The sequence below is a fragment of the Fonsecaea erecta genome (genome assembly GCF_001651985.1).
Source record: "Fonsecaea erecta strain CBS 125763 chromosome Unknown Scaff37, whole genome shotgun sequence".
In the NCBI taxonomy this organism is placed as follows: domain Eukaryota; kingdom Fungi; phylum Ascomycota; class Eurotiomycetes; order Chaetothyriales; family Herpotrichiellaceae; genus Fonsecaea; species Fonsecaea erecta.
In genome coordinates this window covers 1-18,876 of record NW_017387280.1, presented here as the reverse complement: position 1 = coordinate 18,876, position 18,876 = coordinate 1, and the positions used below count along the sequence as shown (strand labels likewise).

The 18,876-nt window shown below is 51.0% G+C and overlaps 5 protein-coding genes across 5 annotated transcripts; 2 read left to right on the top strand and 3 right to left on the bottom strand.

Annotated features, from left to right (window-relative positions):
- Positions 1–3,353: 3,353 nt before the first annotated feature.
- AYL99_12116 (hypothetical protein) lies at positions 3,354–4,680 on the bottom strand (the record flags this gene model as incomplete). The annotated part of the gene is made up of 3 exons (XM_018843597.1): positions 3,354–3,892; positions 4,088–4,274; positions 4,366–4,680. The coding sequence occupies 3 exons, from the start codon at positions 4,678–4,680 to the stop codon at positions 3,354–3,356; spliced, it is 1,041 nt and encodes a 346-aa protein (XP_018687077.1).
- Positions 4,681–5,582: 902 nt separating this feature from the next.
- Positions 5,583–6,212, bottom strand: AYL99_12115 (hypothetical protein; the record flags this gene model as incomplete). The annotated part of the gene is made up of 2 exons (XM_018843596.1): positions 5,583–6,088; positions 6,113–6,212. 2 exons carry the CDS (start codon positions 6,210–6,212, stop codon positions 5,583–5,585), a joined length of 606 nt encoding a protein of 201 aa, XP_018687076.1.
- A 1,211-nt stretch (positions 6,213–7,423) lies between these two features.
- Positions 7,424–8,766, bottom strand: AYL99_12114 (hypothetical protein; the record flags this gene model as incomplete). The annotated part of the gene is made up of 3 exons (XM_018843595.1): positions 7,424–7,703; positions 7,758–8,556; positions 8,634–8,766. 3 exons carry the CDS (start codon positions 8,764–8,766, stop codon positions 7,424–7,426), a joined length of 1,212 nt encoding a protein of 403 aa, XP_018687075.1.
- A 1,377-nt stretch (positions 8,767–10,143) lies between these two features.
- Positions 10,144–11,080, top strand: AYL99_12113 (hypothetical protein; the record flags this gene model as incomplete). The annotated part of the gene is made up of 5 exons (XM_018843594.1): positions 10,144–10,277; positions 10,316–10,376; positions 10,435–10,610; positions 10,749–10,812; positions 10,871–11,080. The coding sequence occupies 5 exons, from the start codon at positions 10,144–10,146 to the stop codon at positions 11,078–11,080; spliced, it is 645 nt and encodes a 214-aa protein (XP_018687074.1).
- A 4,848-nt stretch (positions 11,081–15,928) lies between these two features.
- On the top strand, positions 15,929–17,007 carry AYL99_12112 (hypothetical protein; the record flags this gene model as incomplete). The annotated part of the gene is made up of 4 exons (XM_018843593.1): positions 15,929–16,069; positions 16,112–16,151; positions 16,607–16,701; positions 16,762–17,007. The coding sequence occupies 4 exons, from the start codon at positions 15,929–15,931 to the stop codon at positions 17,005–17,007; spliced, it is 522 nt and encodes a 173-aa protein (XP_018687073.1).
- Positions 17,008–18,876: the final 1,869 nt, after the last annotated feature.

Below are 18,876 nucleotides of genomic sequence, written 5' to 3'. Positions count from 1 at the left end.
AGTCTCTCGTTATATAGAAATATATATCCTTAGAGTCTTCTCCATCTCATATGTACCCTACTGTCATAACTAAGGAGTTTACGGAACGGAAGCTAGTAGAATTAGACAAGTATGACGAGACGGTAGAAAGGATAGAGCGCCTGTAGGATAATGTAGAGAACGGGAAGATAACGATAGAGGCGTTCATTATAGTACTCGGAGAATGAGACGGGTTTGGAAAAGCCTGATTTATACTTGTATAGTTTTTGGATTTTGCACTTCTCTTACACCTTTCTCCAGATCGCAACTCGAAGACTACGGTAGATAAGACAGTATATTCATAACTACGATATCAACCTGTTTGCAGGACAGACGTAATACTCAGGGAGTCATATCCGAAAGGACGTATCGCCGCAGTAAAGTATTTCGCACAAAGCATTCATAATAGATTATATCGGCAATTTCTCTCTGCTGTGTGAATTGATATACCACTTTGATACGAGTGACTCTACGTTGGGACTAGGGTTGTTCCCGAACACCACAATAATAGCAGATTATGAGACAGTAATGTTATCGACATGATTTTGCCCCAATTCGACCTCTCCATTTCCAGAAGTTCTCTAGCCATATGTATACCGAGTCTTATCTCTTCTTTAGTTTCTTAAACGTCGCCTATTCTGATGTTTTAGAAATAGAAGTATCTAGCGTCACCTCTTAAGGGTTAAGAAAGCTTAGTCTATCATTATCTATAGCCGCTAACTCCGAAAGATAATAACTTTCCAGACCCTATAAAAGTCCTAATGACGAAGGGAATTATAAATCCGATTCTTCGGAGACTTCAAAATATATATCGGATAGTATTACGTCGATTATAGAGTAAAGCCTTTTAAAGTAAGTAGATATCTAGATATTATAAACGTTTTTAGTAAACTTATATGCTATCTATTTTTCTTTCCCATTAAGTGTAGTAAAGCTGAATTTATAAATGGGATACCGATAGAACGTGGTCTTTCTACCCTTGATTATGGGATAGTAACTATAAATCCTGATAGCTTTATTATCGTGCGAGATAGAAAAAGCTAGGATCTCACGATAAAGCTCTTTCTTACGCTTTACGAGCCGGAATAGTTCCACGACTTCTCGAATAGCGAGCGTTATACTGTGCGCGTTCTGTCGATCTATCACGTCGAGTGCGGCCGCGCCGCACTTTACTTCGCTCGAGAAGAAGGGGAAATATATATACTATGTCCCTATGAAGAAGGAATTGTTGAAGAGTTCGCCTACGAATGGCTAAAGTTTCTTAATTTATTCTTCTATAAATACCGAGCGTTTAAACCCTATAGAATAGTCTAGTTAAGGTCGTATTTTAGTGACGGGAATAGTATTGTTCTAGCCCTTATTCACGCTCTTAGTGAGACGTCTTAAATGCTTCGCCCCTTGAACCGCTAATAATTTCGAGGAAGGGACTATGAGTCTTACGATATCCTAAATGATCTTTACTTCGTTTCTGTTCTAAACGATCTCGCAGGTATCCTCGAAGTAATCATCCTGAAATAAGGAATGTTCGGGAACTACCTGCTCGGCTTCAAGTAAGGATTTATACTCTTTCTTGCTTATTATAGTAGGACCCTCTTCACTCCGGCCAATATACTTGCCTATAAAGCTGCCTTTCGCCTCGAGAAGCGAGTTATAGCGTAGGTCTTGATATGGCGCACTCTTCTCCTCTCTAGGTTTCTGGTCACTCGGTGTAGTTGAGCTGGCGGCGCTAGCCTCGCTATCCGATCGCTTTCGCCGAAGAGAGGTGGTGGATTTCTTTCTCGCTAATAAATGACTTATTTCGCCACTTTCGTCGAAGTGTCTTCGCGGCTAGTGGGATGTCTGCGTTCAATATGTAATAGAGTCAACGTCGAGCAGAGGGGAGCTAGGACGAGATATTCGCGGCCGTTTTGGAGAGGGCGGGTTAAGTTGCTGCTCAGTTTCTCGTTTCCGCTTCGGAGACTTAGATGGTAGACGGGTAGGAAGTGGGTGCGTACGCTTTATTGAGTCAGTCATCCATCACAGGATAACGCTGGCGGACTTATATAGGGACCTTTGATATCGCTGACCGGAGATGGTAGAGGTTGTTGTGTGGTTTTTGGCTGAGTCTCAGTAACCTCAATCAAGCGGTCCAAGCGGGCGCTCCGTCGAAGAGACCATGACTTTCGTCCCTTCTCGATGCCTTGAGGGCGTTTCCCTTTGCTGGTCAGTCGAATGCTGAAAACGGAAGCGGATAAATAACCTTGGCGTAGTAGCTTCGCGGACTGCCTTCTGGAGTTCTGAGCGGTTATACTATCTCGACGTGCTATGGTATGTCGAGATAAGGGAGAAAGGAATGGGCAGATTCATGTAGTTGCAGGCGAAGTAGCGACAACGGTCGGACTTGAAAGCGCTGGGGCTAGATGATATGTGACATCACACGAAAAGAGGATGGTTGGGTAGCATCGCTTCTTGGCAAACTTCTTGTCCCGAAGTGGGTGCGTCGATGCAGTTATCAGCTGACTACTGTCGGAGTATTCAACTTCTCCAGTCGATATCTTTGAGCGACCTGCACAGAGGAGTCTGTGCTAATATCATCTAACCCTGAAGGGCGCAACATTAAGTTGCGCGAAGTCTTCTGTGCAGGTAGTCACCAGGTGCCAAATATCGGCGACGAAAGATTGGAATGTTTTCACCAAAGGCTCCCCACGTGTGCTTGCCTCGGTTGTCTTGTTGATTAGGTCAGCCGATCTCGAAGAGGTTGTGCTACGAATTCGAATCTCGTCAAGCACTTCGCCGTAAACCCCCAAGAGCTAATTGGGCGAAGTCTTTCACGTATTTGCGTGGGTGGCTGCGAGAGATGGGAGGCAGTCCTCTAGGCAGCAGCTTTGGCCCGGAAAGCGGCCAGTAAGCGCATTGGCAACAATAACCGAACAAAAGAGCCCAAGACTGGGCCCTTCCAAATAAGTGAAACATGAAAACTGGAACTAAGGGGCCAAGTTATGGGTCCTTGAAAGGCGCTCACGGGCTGTACTCAGGCTGCTCAGGGCATGGCTCAGGTCTGCACAGCCACAGCTCAGAGCGGTTTAGTCATAACTCAGGTCAAATGGCAGGGCGCTCAGGTCTGGAAACGGAAATGGATTTTGGAGAGGTTCAGATTCGCCGCTGAGTACACTGGTATAGCCGGCATGGCTGTTCAACAGCCAGTGGCACAGACAACGATGGCGGGGCAACACCCTGTTACTATGAAGCAGCAGCCAGCCACGAGGGTAGCCTTGCTGGTCGTGGCCAAAGTAATAATGAAGTCAATCACAGACGTACTCATGCACATCAGAAACGGTATCGCTCGCTTGTCGATGTCATCGACCAACGTGCTCAGACACCGTTGCAGAGACGTACGGTATAATGGTATACAACTGAGTGTTCACTCGCGCTTGGTTAGCTTCTGTCAATGACACGCAACTGTGAAGGCCTTTACGTGGACAGAATTCGAATTGGTGGATAAAAGTTGGCAAGAATGCCCCTAAAGCGGCGACATCCATAGATGCGGCGGCAATCGCCATTGCAAACAACCAGGTCTTCGGGTCCTTCAGCGCCCACCACACTCGGAACAAACGCGGCTTTCCATCCGGCGTGTTATGGACAGCGGCCGTTCGTTGGAGGATGAGTTCGTGCTCCCGTCGATACCACAGTGACAGAAACCCGAAGCAAGTCTGGACGAAAGCTTCGGCAAACCTGAGAAAAGCTCGAACGACCATGATCGGTGCGTATGATCTGACGGCTGATATAGATGTGGCGAGGATACCGCAGATAATGACCGCAATGCCATAGGCCCAGTTGGGATGGGATAGACGCGGACTGAAGGCCCCAGGGAGCTCAAAGACTAGATATCCAACGTCTAGCCATTTGTCAGCCGTGCATTCAGTATAACATGCCTTGCTCAGTGCTGTCACAGAATATCTTTAAGCAGTTGTAGAACTTTTTGCCACTTGAATCAAGGTCGGTCTATAATACTATGATTCGAGGCATTCCCAGGCGCATCGCGGTCCTTAATCCGCAACGAGCCGGAGGACTAAGGCGTTCCTATCCCTACTCTGCGCGAAATCCGCGCGCTCAAAGTAGTAAAGCACCCCAACCTTGTCGAAATCATCGACGTGTGTTACAACTTCGAAAGCCGGACATTGAACCTGGTCACGGAGCACCAGGACCAGGGCCTCGACTGATACATCCAGGGCCAGCCGGAGGGATCGAGCGTCCCGGCCGGGCGCGTCCGACACCTCCTACGTCAGCTGTGCGGCGGCGTCGCTTATATCCATTCGGTCTCGCTCCTCCATCGCGGCCTCAAGCCGGCGAACCAGCCGATAACCAGACGAGAGGGTCAAGGTCGCCGACTTCGGCCTGGCGCGCTGGCCGACGGAAGCCCGGCGCGCGCACACGCCCGGGCTCGTGACGCTCTACTACCGCGCGCCGGAGCTGCCGCTGGGCGCGCCCCGGTACACGGCCGTCGTTGACGTGTGGTCGATGCGCTATATCTGGGCCGAGCTGTGCACGTCCAAGGTGCGCTTCAGAGGACGTTCGGAGATGGAGCAGTTGAAAGCTGTTCTCAGGTACGTCCGCCACATACCTGGCAGTTTCAATACCAACACCCCTCCCGCTCCCCCCCGAGCCGTACGTCTCCAACCCCATGCCTCTCTACGTTTAGTTCCTTGGGGCCTCCTGCCGAAGCCGATTGGCCTGGTGTTATGACCTTGAAAACCCTCGAACTGTCGTTCTACGAGTTGCAAGGGTGCGCCGAATGCGTCCTGTGCGACTAGCCGCACGAACCCGGTCTGGGACTGCTCGGGCAAATACTGGAACTAAATCCTGAGAACCGCATCTCGGCGAAGAGAACCCTCGAACACGAGTACCTTCGGGAGGACGGCGAGTTGGACGGTCATTTGGACGGTCAGGAATCCGGGTAGCACGGGGTCATGGATGACGCGGAGATTCGGTTGAGAGGGGAGAGAGAGACAGTTGGGCACAAAGTCATTTTGCAATGCATTTATGTATTAATTATTCCTTTCAATCGCCTCTGCGTCCCGCCACCAGCTCACTGTGAAGCAAAAAAGCCCCCCGAAATGGCAGGACCTGGTATCATAATCCATCCGCAACGGTGCGGTGTCCCTCTGCACTTCCCTTTCCTTTATACTCGCTGTTAACTCCACGTTTTCCGGCCTCCCGTAGACTGAGCTGCTCAGGATCGCCCATATTTCTGTCTCTTGCACCGCGCCCGTGTTCGGAATGCCCCGATCCGGCGCCGACACAAACCTCTTGCCGTTCTCTACTGCCCATGACTGGACGCTGCTGTGAAGTGTCGAGGGAATTGGACTTCTTGTATGCCGCTCTGGGCATTAGCACCTTCCTCATCACGGGGATACGTCAAATACGAAGCGCCGGTTTTGGTCTGCAGGCTCGGTGGGCTTGGGTATCAGACCCTCGACCATCAGCCGGAGGACGAGCTCGACGTCCTCTTCCGTGTAATCGCCCGCAAACGAGGAGAATGTGTCGTCCTGCGAGATGGAGAAAGATTAGTTTATGTTGGTCTTTGTTTACGTCAAGAGGATGGGGGAGGGCAGGGGCATTTCGTGTCGTTGCCGTCCGCGCCGGGAATTCGGCGCAGGAAGCCCAAGGGGCCAGGATCGGTCAAGACGAAATCCAAGGTTTCGAGAATATGGCCTTCCCTCGTAGCAGATTTTCCGCCTCTTCTTCGACGTAACGGGTGTGGATGTTTCGTCTTCGCAGTACATGAGGGGAAAATGCTGAACCACCGGACACATGGCTTCCTCGACCTTGGCCGCCGGCCACAGGCCGGTAGCACCTAGGAGCTGGAGCCTGAAGAGATTGACCTTTTTTCTCGACAGGTAAGGATCGAGTATACTCACGCCGAGGAAGAGATATACCGGGGCAAGCCGGTAGCCGTCGTGGAGCTCGACAAGCCAGTTGGCGACGGCGGCCCGCTCGTCTGCACCGAAATCTTGGTGGTCTAGGTATTTAGGGTCGGGGATGGCCGTGCGTTCGCGGGCCAGCAAGCTTTGGAATCTGCCATCGGCGTAGGCTCCCGCGGGTCAGTTGCCGTCACAGTGCCTCGCGCCTTTCGGAAGAGGGTTTGCGGCGCCGGAGAAGCCGCTCGGGACAGGAGCTTCCTCCGTTGGCTCGGTTTTCGTCGTCTCGTCCTCCATGGCGTCGGAGTCAGTCCGGTCGAGGGACTGAAGAGCGAAGCGGCCGCCCCCCTGTTCTGAGGGAAGGAAGACTCCGTTTCGACGACGGAGGCCGAGAAGTCGGTCTTCGTCTTATTTCCTATCGGAGTCGTGGCCGCGGGTGCCTGCTGCTGCCGAGTCGCTTCGACCCCTTGGCAGCTCTTTCCGCTTGCAGGAAGGCCAATCCAGCCAGCATCCCTGATCCCCGCCTCGAAGCTGGGCGTTGTTTGAAGGTTGGCTATGGCTTGAAGGGGAGGGCGGCTCGCCGTTTTGGTCGCATCATTCCTTCTGTCTTCCGGAAGGGCTTGAAGCGCCGTTGAATGTGGCGATATTGATCTTGTCGGCTTCTTGGTCTCGATATACCCCGGCACCCCTACTTTCTTCTCCCCAGGCTGAGGTGCTGGTGTCGCAGTACCTTCCGGAAAAGCTCCGGTGACCCTAGCCACGACGGATCCCTGTCGAATGCTGCCGAAAACTTGAACCGCAGCATGCACCGACGGTCGCGTACAGGGGAACTATTGGGCTAGCGGGGTGGCTTCCACGCACAACTCTTTGCCTTTCGAAAGCCAACATACGCGCAACGGGTACTGCATCTTCTTCCACGTTCAGATATCTCAGGGGAGCCAAGTGCCAGAGAAGGGCCTCACCCCCCAATAGGTGTCAATCCCAGGAGAGCCAGATGCCGTTGTGGGGGGGTTACATGTCGCCCAACTATTCACTATATTGTCTTGCTATCTTGCTGTCTGCTCTGGCCACTAGGTGTACGACCACAGTCGTCGAGTATCTCTCTCATCCAAGGAGGGGGCCACAATAGGAAACGAGGAATAAGAATTGACACGCACCTTGGAGGGCCAGATTGTTGAGTCCAGTTTTACCTGCGACCAAGTCGTGGCCATGCTCTTTTCGAGGGATGTCTTTGACGTCGTGATCGTTCCATCTACTGAGGCGGAGAGGTAGGGAGCAAACCGGGCGGCCGTGGTGGCGACGTGGGACGATGTTTCTTAACTGTTTTTTGCCTACTGAGCGCTAGTTAGCTATCCGGCGTGCTGTACCTAGCTTGCGGGCACTTATTCGACAGCAACATCCGCTAACGCAACCCCCTAGCCCCCCAAACTCCCCTCCCCTCCCTTCCCCCGTGCTGTTACGTCTCCAGAATCGTTGGATGCTGCCGTCTGACGTGGCTCGTAAACGATCTAAAGTCCCCGCATATCGCTTGAGAAGTGTCGTCCTCGAACGGGCACCTGACGGGCATCTCCCTCGAGGATCTCGTCGCACATGTGTTCGCCCGGGTCGTCCGCGTCCGCATCATACCCACAGAATGAACATGTCAGCGGCCTTGTCATGGTGGTCGAGATGAGCATGTCAACCCCCGGCTCAGAAGTCGTGTCCCACAGCTCAAAGCCAGCAGAGTCGGACGTCGTGCCCTTCATCAGGTCTGGGGTGATCATGTCCCCAGTGTCCGAGATGGCCGTGCTCTCCGGTCTTTCAGCCAGCCATCCGAGTGCTATCGCGATATCCGTGTTTTACAGGCTTGCGATGGCCGCCGTGCTGTTCGACCTAGCGTGTTGAGAACTCGGGTCTAAGATGGCCGTGTCATCTGGCCTGTGTGCTGGAGGGTCCAGGCCTGCGATTGCTGCTGTGTCCTCCATTCTGAGGTCGAGAGGTGGCCAAGGCTCCGAGTCTGCGATGGTCATGGTCTCCACGCATGCGATGGGCACGTCCTCTATGTCTGCGATGGAAATCATCCCAGCCCCCATGTCGGCGAGAGCCACCGTCTCTGCATGCTCCACGTATCCGAGAGTTATGTCACTTAATCTAGGGGCTTGAGGTTGCAAGTTTGAGACAATGGCTCTATCTTCCGGTCTCTCGCCGAGCGGTTCCATAACCCTGTCCATGGTCATGTCTCCGAACACGTCCTCGACCACGGCTTCTGGCCTTCTTACCGCCGGCGATTCCTGGTCTCCGGCGGCCGTGTCATGACGCGTCGAGGTCTCGTCACTCTGCTTTTGCGTCTGTGCCTTGGTAGCACGGGGCCGGCGGACAACAGTCATAGTGCGTCCCTTGGCGGGTGCTTTGCGGGGTGCCGGGTTTGGCGACTTAGACCTCGTCCGACGCCCGTGACACAATAGGAAAATCACGTGCCATAACTCCGTCAGTGGAGATATGGCACGTGACTGATCGATTATATCCTTTTGCGGCCGGCTCCCAAACACAATCGCGTGGAAGTTCAAGCTGAGGTACTCGGTTATGAAGTACTTAACGTACGTCGACGAGTCCCCGAGTGTGTGACCCATGCTGGCGTTCCTCTCCTCCTGTGTGACAGCCTCTATAATAAAGTTAGCCGACTTTACGAGGGCTGGGCGGAGTAGGGAAAGGGAGGGACTGTGTATGGGAATGACTTACCGTGGAGTCTCTTGCCTGATGCGCGACGCAGGACGTACCACTCCAGCCGCTTCTCGTGTCTTAGTGCCCGACCGCGGCCGACCAAGACCCGTCGCGCTTTCGCATACGAGAAGGCCTGGTCGACCGCGAGCATCGCGCTCTTCCCCCCACCGAGGACGTCTCGGAATGTCAGCTTGTCGTCCCAGTCCTTGCGCCGAGGGATGCGTATCTGAATTTGGCCAGCCGGCACGACGACCTTTTAGATGTCTTCCAGGCAGCGTATACTACCCGCGAACGCCTCATCGGCAAAGACGAGACTCTCGATGAAGATTATGGGGTCGACATCAGTGTTTCGGGGATCGCGAGCCGCACCACGGGACCTTTTCCTTCTCTTTTGGAGTAAGCGAAGGAAGGGGGCTGTGTTTATGAGCCTTGCGGGCTGGAACGTAAAGCAGTGAGATGCATTCTTCTCATTTAGCCGATATAGCAGGCCACGACAGAGAAGGCCAGTATTGATATGCGCTTTTCGCACTCTGTGCCGCTATTCCAGAGAACCGCCACAGCAGCTCTGGTTGACCTACCTGGTGTGTGCTGCAGGTGCTTGTTCGATATGGAAGCCAGCCGTGCCGGCTCACATAAAGAGCGCAGTGCACTCGGCTTAGCATGGCCCCTTCATCATCACTAGCGACGATATCGACCGCCTATGTCACAAACGCAGCAGAAGAGCACGTGACTCGCATGGGAGAAGCATCCCTATGCGCCACTGTAGCTTAAGTGGAAGAGCGGAGTAAAGGGACCGCTGGGACGGCCCTAAGCCAATTAGGCTTACCAGGCCTATAGGAGAAAAGGTACGCTTCCCACACACGGAAAGCTTCCTTCTCTTAAGCTTTGAGTCTTGTTGATACGATACGTAAAGGATACTTATTACTACGGATTCTATCTATCGCTGAGTACTGCCTATCTTCAATAAGGCATCCTTAACAGCCTACTGGATGTGGAAGTCCTCTCGCGCGCGCATGCGGCTGCCTAGGGTAGTCCCATCATTGACTGCTTCGGCTGTCGGCGGCCAGGGGAGCTCAGCACCGTCCCGTCTTCCAGGCCTGTGGGCGTTCCCGTTTTAAAAGTCGGACGAGCGGCATGTCGCGGAATTTCTATCATACGCATTACGGCGCCTCAGGGTCGGAGACGAGGAGGGTTTCGCGCGCCTGTAATGTCCCCTCCCTACCTAATAAAGAAGTTCGAGAGTCAGCGGCCGTCCTAGTCTCGTCCGCCGTCGAGGTCAGCGAGGCACTCAGTCCACGAGAAGCGATGTTTGCGGCAGAAGACGTCCGTCTTTTCACACGTCTATTTAAGGGGGTTTGATCTCCTCTTCTCTGTCTATGTATTCGAGCTGCTTATCATATCAACTTTCGCCTTTGCCGCCCCAGCAACTAGTAAAGCCGATCAAAGCCAGCATACAGACCCAGTCCGCTCACGTTCTACCCCTTTCAGCTCCCGCTCCCAAACCCCTCCAACCTGACACCCTGACACAATGAAGGTCGCCGACGTCTTCGCTCTCGCCCTCATCCTCGCCGAGGGCAGCTTCGCCGCTCGCCTTACCCGCATGCGACAGGGCCGCGATGACATGCACCGCTACGGCCTTAGCAGGCGCACGCGGCCGCCAACGTCCACGGCGCCCACGTTTCCAAGCAGATGAGCCCCAGCGCCAAGATCAAGATGGGCAGCGGCCAGGATATGCGCATGGAGGTCCATGACGCCATGAAGGTCCAGGCCATCATCGCCCTGGAAGACGATGAGATGGCGCCTTAGAAAACCATGATAGCCAACAGCCGCAAGCAGAAGGTGGAGTATAGCGACGAACTCGATCCTGCAGAGCGGTATCGACTTCTACGTCGACGACGACGTCCAAGGCTTTGATGCCTGGTACGAGCGGTATCCTAATTCCGCCTACGACTTCAAAGGCATGAAGATCAGCACGGGCGACGAGATCATGGTTACGTAGGTGCCTCCCATTCTCCGCTCATTATCCCACCTCCTCTCCGGCAAGTTCCCAAGCTCCATCACTAGTCCACCAGCCTCATCTCCTCCCATCTCCTTACGTCCGCACGAACCGACTGACAGCGTTGTACTGTACAGCGATACGGCCAATAGCGCGACTGAGAGCAAAGTTACAATCGAAAACCTGTCCACCGGCCAGACGGTCTCGCTTACATTCATTCCATGACGAGTTGGCCTAGTAGAAGCAGCTGAACGCGGAGTGGATCGTCGAGGACTTCGAGGAGAACGACATGCTGGTCCCATTCGTCAACTTCGATAACGTGACTTTTACTATGTCCCCGGCCACCAGCGGCGACACGACCTATGGTTCCAGCGGCGCCACCGTTATGGAAATCATGCAGAAAGGCAGCGCGATAACGGACGTGTCCATACAAGGCAGCCAAATTGTCGTCCAGCGCATCCAGTCTTAGGTAGGCCCCCGTTCGCCATCGGGTGGAGCTTTTGTCCCGGTCGTCTTGGACCACTGGCAATTGGCCTGGCCCGCCCCGACTATCCCGGCTGTCTTGGAAATCTCCAGATTGTCTTCCTACGCTCGGGGCTCGGTTGGCTGTAAGGTGTGCGACAGGAGAAGAGGAAGGGAAAGGGGAAGGGGGAGGGAGGTTGAGGGGACCTGGCATGGATGATCAATCTTTCATTCTTTTCTTTTGCGTTTGTGGGTGGCTGCGTATGTTTTTTTTGCTAGTGACGCGCTCCTTTGGGTACTGGTTGCATAAATCTTCTGAGCCTTCTCTCGGGTGCCATCGCAGAACACCACTCTCTCCAGGGACGTGCGGGCCCTTACAACCAAAACAGAGGCAATTAGGTAGACGGAGATGGGCATTTATTCGACATGAATCCCATCGCCTAGTGCCGCAATGAATTGAACTCCCCGCTCAGCCTTGCTCGTCCCCTTGCCCTGATTCATGCCTGATCGCTTGGTCGCTCCCTTCTCTTCAATGGCCATACGGACGCCGCGATATGCCGGTGATGCAGCACATACAGTGGGTGCGCAAAAGTCTGGGAATAGCACGCGTTTCTTTCGCGTCGCGCGTCCGATCACAATTTGACGTTCTCTATTCAACACAGCAATGCCCACCCCAAGGAGGCCTCTACAGTCTATCGGCCTAAATAATCGATCAAACAACGCGTCTTTCTCCAAGGATCTATTTCAGCCAACTTTGAGGTGTACCTTACTCCCACCTCCGGCAAGCTCTTCCCCCATCCCGTCCAAGAGACGCGCGTCCTCGGTAACCCTTGTCATGGTCATGTCACATCTCGTGTCACGTCTCATACCGCGTCAAAATTTGTTCTAACTGTCGCAAGACAGATTCCTGCCGGTCTAGCCCGTTACCATTGCAAAACAACAGGTCAACGGCAAAGATGTCACCGCTCATATTGACGAATACACCACTCAGACGCCGCTTCGAGGAAGTCTGTCCACGCACCCGAGCGCCGCAAGCGGTTCGACAGTCGTCGAGCATTCTACTTGCCCTGGCTGAGTGGCGGTTCCGATCCCTCGACTCATCGGAAACCCGAAATCGTCGCCGCTAGACCGTTGCACTACCAGAGAGAGATCCGACACTCACCTCACTCGGTACTTGAAGATTCAGAACCCGGGCATGGCCTGGGGCCGACTAAGAGACCGTTGAACAGAAGATACAGTAGGTTACCAAAAGTCACCGGACACTAGTGCCTTGGTACCCACACCCTCGTACAGATGAATAGATTTCAAAGTATGATTCCTTAACAACCACCTCTTCATTTGTCAATCTATTAATATAGAGATAGCCACTAGACATCAATAGTCTAATTTTGAACGTGGCACTATATATAGTCTCCATTTGACTGATAAATCCGTACGCGAAATCGTAGATATCTCAAACATTCCCAAATCGATAGTGTCCGATATACTATAAAATCTACGCCTAGACTCTACTAATCGAACTAGAAGACCTAAAAAGCTTACTAAGCGTATAGAGCGACGTATCGTACGCGCTATTAAGGTCACTCCTAAGATTAGCTATTCTGAGTTACGAAGAAGACTTAATTTAGATATATCCGATTAGACGATTCGAAGGCTACTTTAGAACTACTAAATTAAGAAATAGATGACTAAAAAGCGTCCTAAATTAACGGATAAGACTACTCAAGTTAAATACGAATAGACTTTAGCGCACCGAGACTAGATATAGGAAGATTAGCGTAAAGTAATCTAGAGCGATAAATACTCTATTTAACGCGATAGTAGAACTTAACGCGAATAGGTCTTTCGGACGCTCTAGTAGAAGTAGGATAAGGATAAGATTACTTAGAAGAGTATAAATAAGGATATCTTAATTATAATTTAGGTAGTAATCTTCGGCGAGGGCGAATCTTTCGATATTTATATCCTTTCGCGCGACTAGGAGTTAGTAAAGATAGGCTATTCTACTAATTCCTATATCTAAGTTCTTACCGATAATATTCTAATAGTCTAGGAGCCTAGTAGAATATTTATATAAGATAACGTACCTATTTATAAGGCTAAAAAGGTTAAGAAGTGATTAGAGAATTACGGAATAGACATTATAGAATAACTATTATATTCGCTAGATTTAAACCCTATCGAGAATCTCTAGTTTGAGCTTAAATGCCTTATTAACGCGATTAATCTAGAGCTTTAATATATAACTAGGAACTCTTAGGAGACTCTCGATCGCTTTATAAACGCTATCTTAAGAGTCTAGGCTAGTCTAGACTAGGTAACGATTAGAAAGACTATCAAATCTATAGACGAGAGAGTTAATATAGTTATTAAGACTAAGAGCTAATATACGCGGTTTTAATCTGGAAGATACGATATTCTGAAAGTACTTCGCTTGAGCTATCGATTTATACTAATTATACTACTCTACTATAGTAAATATATGGGAAAAACTTATCAAGTGTAGGGGAATGTAGTATCCAGGAGGCGTACTAAGAGACTAGTGTCCGGTGACTTTTGGTAACCTACTGTAGAGCGAAAACAGGACGTTAAACTGCTTCCCCGCACGTTGAAATAACACCCCTCTCTCGGGCCATGGATCTTGACGTCGCTCTTCACCACCCCTCCAGATTCCGGCAAGTAACATGAACTCGAAAAAGTTCCTAAATGGACAGAACTACGGTCGCCTGTTACAAATGAGAAGATGCTCAATTGTCGAAGATCTCGGAGCTGGGTTTTCCAAAGCTTCAATCGCACGGTGCATCCCAGGTATTATATGTTGCCCTAACCCTATGGGGAAGGTTGGCCGATGGGTAACACTGCACCACTAACTGTCACAAGACGCGCTAGCGAGTTAGCGTACCACTATTTAGATAGAGATTTTCTGGTCACACAGAAAACGAAGAATGGAACCAAGTAGTCCCACATTATGGGAGTAGATATCGGTGGGTTGGCCGACACCGTAAGAGAATGTGGGTTCTCCAATATGTCGTAGATACCGCTTTACTTACCGCGGTTTGGACCAGTGCTAGCGAGCCTCCGTAGATCTTGGCACAAGGGGAGTAGGATCTGAGGCTTCTCGACCACGATACAAGCGGCTTTCCCGCATCCCTGCAGGACATTGACACACTCCTCTAGTTTAGCAAGCAGCTCCTGGGGTTTGTCTCTTTGCTGATAGAGTAGCGACTGGGCAGCGTCGAAAAGTAGCACACTGCATGACCGCGGGGCCACTGGTGGTAGGAGAAAAGTCAGTTATTCCGCCAGTAGGACGTCGCATTGACTTACATGCACAACCAATCTCTGCGAAACATACACCTGGTGCATCCGAGCACATCCAGGAGATGCGAGCAAGTCTCAGCCACCCGAACACATTGCTGTTGGAGCCAACCGCCCCGTTCAAGGTTCCCATTCAGCGTCCACCGTCTGTTCATTTCGCACCTGGCCATTGCTACCAGCACGGACTGCTAAACGAACATTTGCGCTCCAAGGAACACGACATGCAAGAGTAGAAATGATCTCTACTGTAGGCCTGCAGAGATATTCCCGCTTAAAAGCTCAGACAGCTGCATTTCGTGCGGCAGGTCTTCTTTCCACCGATTCGATATCCTGGAGCGCTTTTCGACGATAGAGCACGTGACGCGAGCTGGTCTGTAGATGTCGTGTGAGATGCCCGCCATTATCAGGCCGATCATGCACAACTGCGCCTGAAATCGATTTTCGATCGTGGGCCGCCCTCTCTTGGCTGATGGCAGGTTGATATGCAAGCCACGAAGAAAGCCGGCGGCCAAAGTCGGATCTGAGGTCGTGGCCATAGAAATTTGGTTACCATTCCATAAAGACGAGTGAACAATACGCCGTTGGTTATGCAATGCCGAAGTCAAACGGCGATCGCTCTTTCTGCAGATACGCCGAACGAGCTGAACAGAGGTCTATGCTGTGAAATTATCAGCTAGCTTCCATACAGCTAGGGCAAATGACAAATGACGGACTCAGTCGAATACGAGTCCTAGTGGGGTGGGTGAAGAAGGGGTACATGCTCAGTCAGAGCGTGGTTCTCATGCCTTGGACAAAGCTTGATTCGATGCAGTCTTCGACATGTAACTTAGGCGTACTGTACAAGGCTTCCGAGACGGAGCCGTCGAACTCATCAACATAGTATCTTCTACTGGCCGCGGCCAAGGGACAAAGTTCGCATATGGTTACGTTGTCGATCGTCGCTTGTCGTCGATAGACCTGAGCCGCAATGCCCTCCAGTTCATATCGCCCGTATATAGAAAGCAGGGCAGGACTGCAACCGGAGTAGGCGTCGATGCTGCGGATGATCAGCAGTTTCGGTGAAAGGTTATGGACTGCATACACTCGGACAGTCTGGGTCGAAGTCTATTTGTGTGAGCTCCGAGTTTTCAGGCTCCGATGCCGTGTCACACCAGATTGAGGCATGTGAATCGAGACATATATGAGTATTGAACTCGACGACCTGCCGAGGAGACTCATGCTGGTCGTCAATCACATGGCCTTTCGGTAATGCCAATGGAAGCAGACTCGAAGATATCGTCGCTCGGATTCGCTGAAGTATAGTGACAGCTTCCTGATCGGAGCCATGTCTTAGTGTCGTGACCATGGTGTCTAGCTTGCGGACCTTTTCCTGCAAAGCAAGCATATAGTTCTTTGTACACATGTTCAAATCGACGGCTGCCGAGGAGATGATCCCGAGGCAGGGATAGAGGTGCTGCAAGCCTAAAACGAGCAACGAGCGAAGGAGGCGATAGCAGTGAGAAAAGAACGCGAGGAAACAGCCTGGGAGATGGATAATATGATGGCCATCAACGCGACACGCGCAGAGGAGGCGGTCGCTCGAACCAAGGTGCTTGAGAAGTTCTTCACGCATGCCGAAAAGCTCGAGAGCGCCGATGACCGTCATCTTCTGTTCCCGATCGGTCCGGCGTATTACCCGCTGGTAACGCAATGGAAAACAGGCCGCCACCTGACATCTCACTAGAAAATCGCCATCTCCAACCAAATGCCCTGGCTTGATGACTGTATGGTTTGTTTCGTTACTCTTGATTGCTCCGTCCTGATAATGACACCAGCTCGAGAGGCTCCTAACCCTGAGCACTGGCGCCGCCATGACCGCTTCCGCTTCTGGCCGCGCCCTCCGCTAACAACTTCTTCTTCAGCTCCTTGTGGTGAATTCTATTGGCCCGCAGTCGGTTGGCTCGTGGCGGAACACATCACGAGGCTGGGGGCCTGTGAATCCTAGACAGATCTGGCCAGCCCAATGCCGGGCCTTCCACTCAATGCAGGTGGCGGCTGCCGCCGGTCGACTTTGGACTATCTGCAAATTATGCCTCATCTGGAGCAAGCCAAGCACATCGGGAGCTGACCGTCACCCTGAGACACGGATTGTCAAAATTCATCTGCCTTTTTGGGAACCTGCGCTGGACCTAATGAAAAATCTGAATGAGGTCTCAACTCTGACTAACGTTCGGGTCAGACGAAACTAAACCGGCCGTCCCCGAAAGAGCTCTCTTCGAGTACGAGGGTCGACTGTGCAAGACTTTGGACAAGAATGCCCTCATTTCATACTGCGTCGGTCTACTTGGTCCATCAGAAACTCCTGAAAAAGATTCTTTCAGCGAAACCTTTTAGTTCTGCAATGCGGAGACACTCGAAGCCAGGACCGAAGTCCATCTAGAATGGCCGGAGAATTTCGAGGAAAAATACACCCAGATCCTGACCGAGAAGAAGGATAAGTATACATATTGGGCTTGCCGGAGTTCGAATGTGAGAATAAGTGCCATGTCGGCTCAAAGCATTGAATTCGTCATTTTGGAGTTTGAGTACGACAATTCCTCTGGCAATCTAAGCTTCCGCAGCGAGCTTGGCTTCTGGTAAGGTAGACATGTTACTTGACGCCAATCACCCTCATTTTTCACCGCTTGTTATTCGTGTTCATACTCGCTGACCGGTCAGCTTAATCAAGAAGAACTGGTTGCAATTTGCCAATAATTGCAACTTATCTGTCACCACTGTCCTCCTATTGATAGCCGCGGGAACTGTCTATCACACTACTCCAGAGGCATGAAAGGCTTCTGTTCAAGAAGCGAGGAACGCACTTACTGCTGCTGCTCGACGCATACGGAAAAGCCTTCACTTCTTAGATCTCGGTATTTGAAAAGCCCGCCGTCTTCGCTTTCTCCCTGTTCCTGGTCGTCGAAATTCAAAAAGACCGGTCTCCGGCAAGTCGAAAACATTGGTCTCGGGAACCAGCAATTGCCCTTCTGCGTTCGAACCACTTCTGGCAATCTTTATTAGAGGTAGTTTTCAAAACCCAAAAACTTTTTCTTTTTTTCTAATATTTCATCCAAACTATCTAGGTATTCAAACTGCCTAAAGAAGACGGGACTGCCAACGGACATCTGCTATAACCGTTATGCCGGTTATGCTGATCGATTCCTCCCGTCACGTCCGTTGCTCTGTTCGCGCTGTCCTTTCCTCTGTAAGTTCCCATTTCCCTCATCAAATACGGCACGAACGCATGGAACTCCAGCGACTTGATTTTCTTTTTCCCGTTTTCAGTTGCCATTAGCTCCTTTCTTACTCTTGGTAGGGCAATCACGTTTCTCAGTCGTCTGACAACCATAAGGAGGCCGAGGATCCTCTTTACCTTTGAATCGTTCGCTCACTTGTCAATGTTGGTGCCGTCTTTGCAGGCGGCATGCTCCAAACAGAACAATGATCGTCTATTATAACACACGGTATACCAGTCCCGTAACATAAGGAGAGACGTTTTATTTTTTTGACTCGAAAATAGGTCAAGTGCTAGCCATCAATCTCCTCTTTCTTCCGAGACCGTATATCATACATCCATTACCGTGGCGGCGAATCACAACACCACAGAAGCACACAAGGGCCCTCGAGTGGACAGAACACTACGACACCAGAAAAGCATCCTGATTCACTTCAAAACTCCAAACGAGCATCTCTACACACCTCCACAAGCCACGATGCATTGTTTTCGGAGTATGAGCCGGTGACATTTCCGGGTTTCAAACCTCACCGACCTGATATAGAAGCGTGTGCCGAAACACGACCATTGTCCATCGTGGCGAGGGATCGCGTAATGACACTAGACCCTTATTGACCTAATTTCGTTTGCCCTAACATGGGTCAAGCAAACTCTCGATCTCCCTGCGGCCCGGAGCGTGTTCGCAGGGTACCAAAGGCTACGTTAAAGGAACCAAGGAGGTTTAACAACTCGTCTACGAGGGAATTGTCACCACCAGCGTCAATAACGAGGAATTAAATTAATCACCATAATTCATAAGGATGGACTATTTCACACAGCTACCAAACAAATAATACCTTTCACAGAGCTGAGGGCAGAGCTAAAGACTGAATGATATCATCTTCGGTCTATAAAATTAACTGTCTTCTTTCAATCCACCTTCTTGTCACGGCCGTGAGTACAGATAGACTAGATCTGACTAGACTCGACTATACGTCCTATACCTATTAGTACCGCGCTAAGTAAGGACGAACCGTAACTAGCCGACGTTATCCCGGATAAAGTACGGGATAAGTATATACTCCGAATTAGTTATATAGGAAGGGCGACTTAGTATACTAGAGGCTTAGTAAGAGTAGTCGCTATATAAAAGTATAGCGCCGTACTCTTTCCTTTCTTTCTTTCTTCTTTCTCTTAGTTTAGTCTCTCGTTATATAGGAATATATATCCTTAGAGCTTTCTCTATCTTATATCTT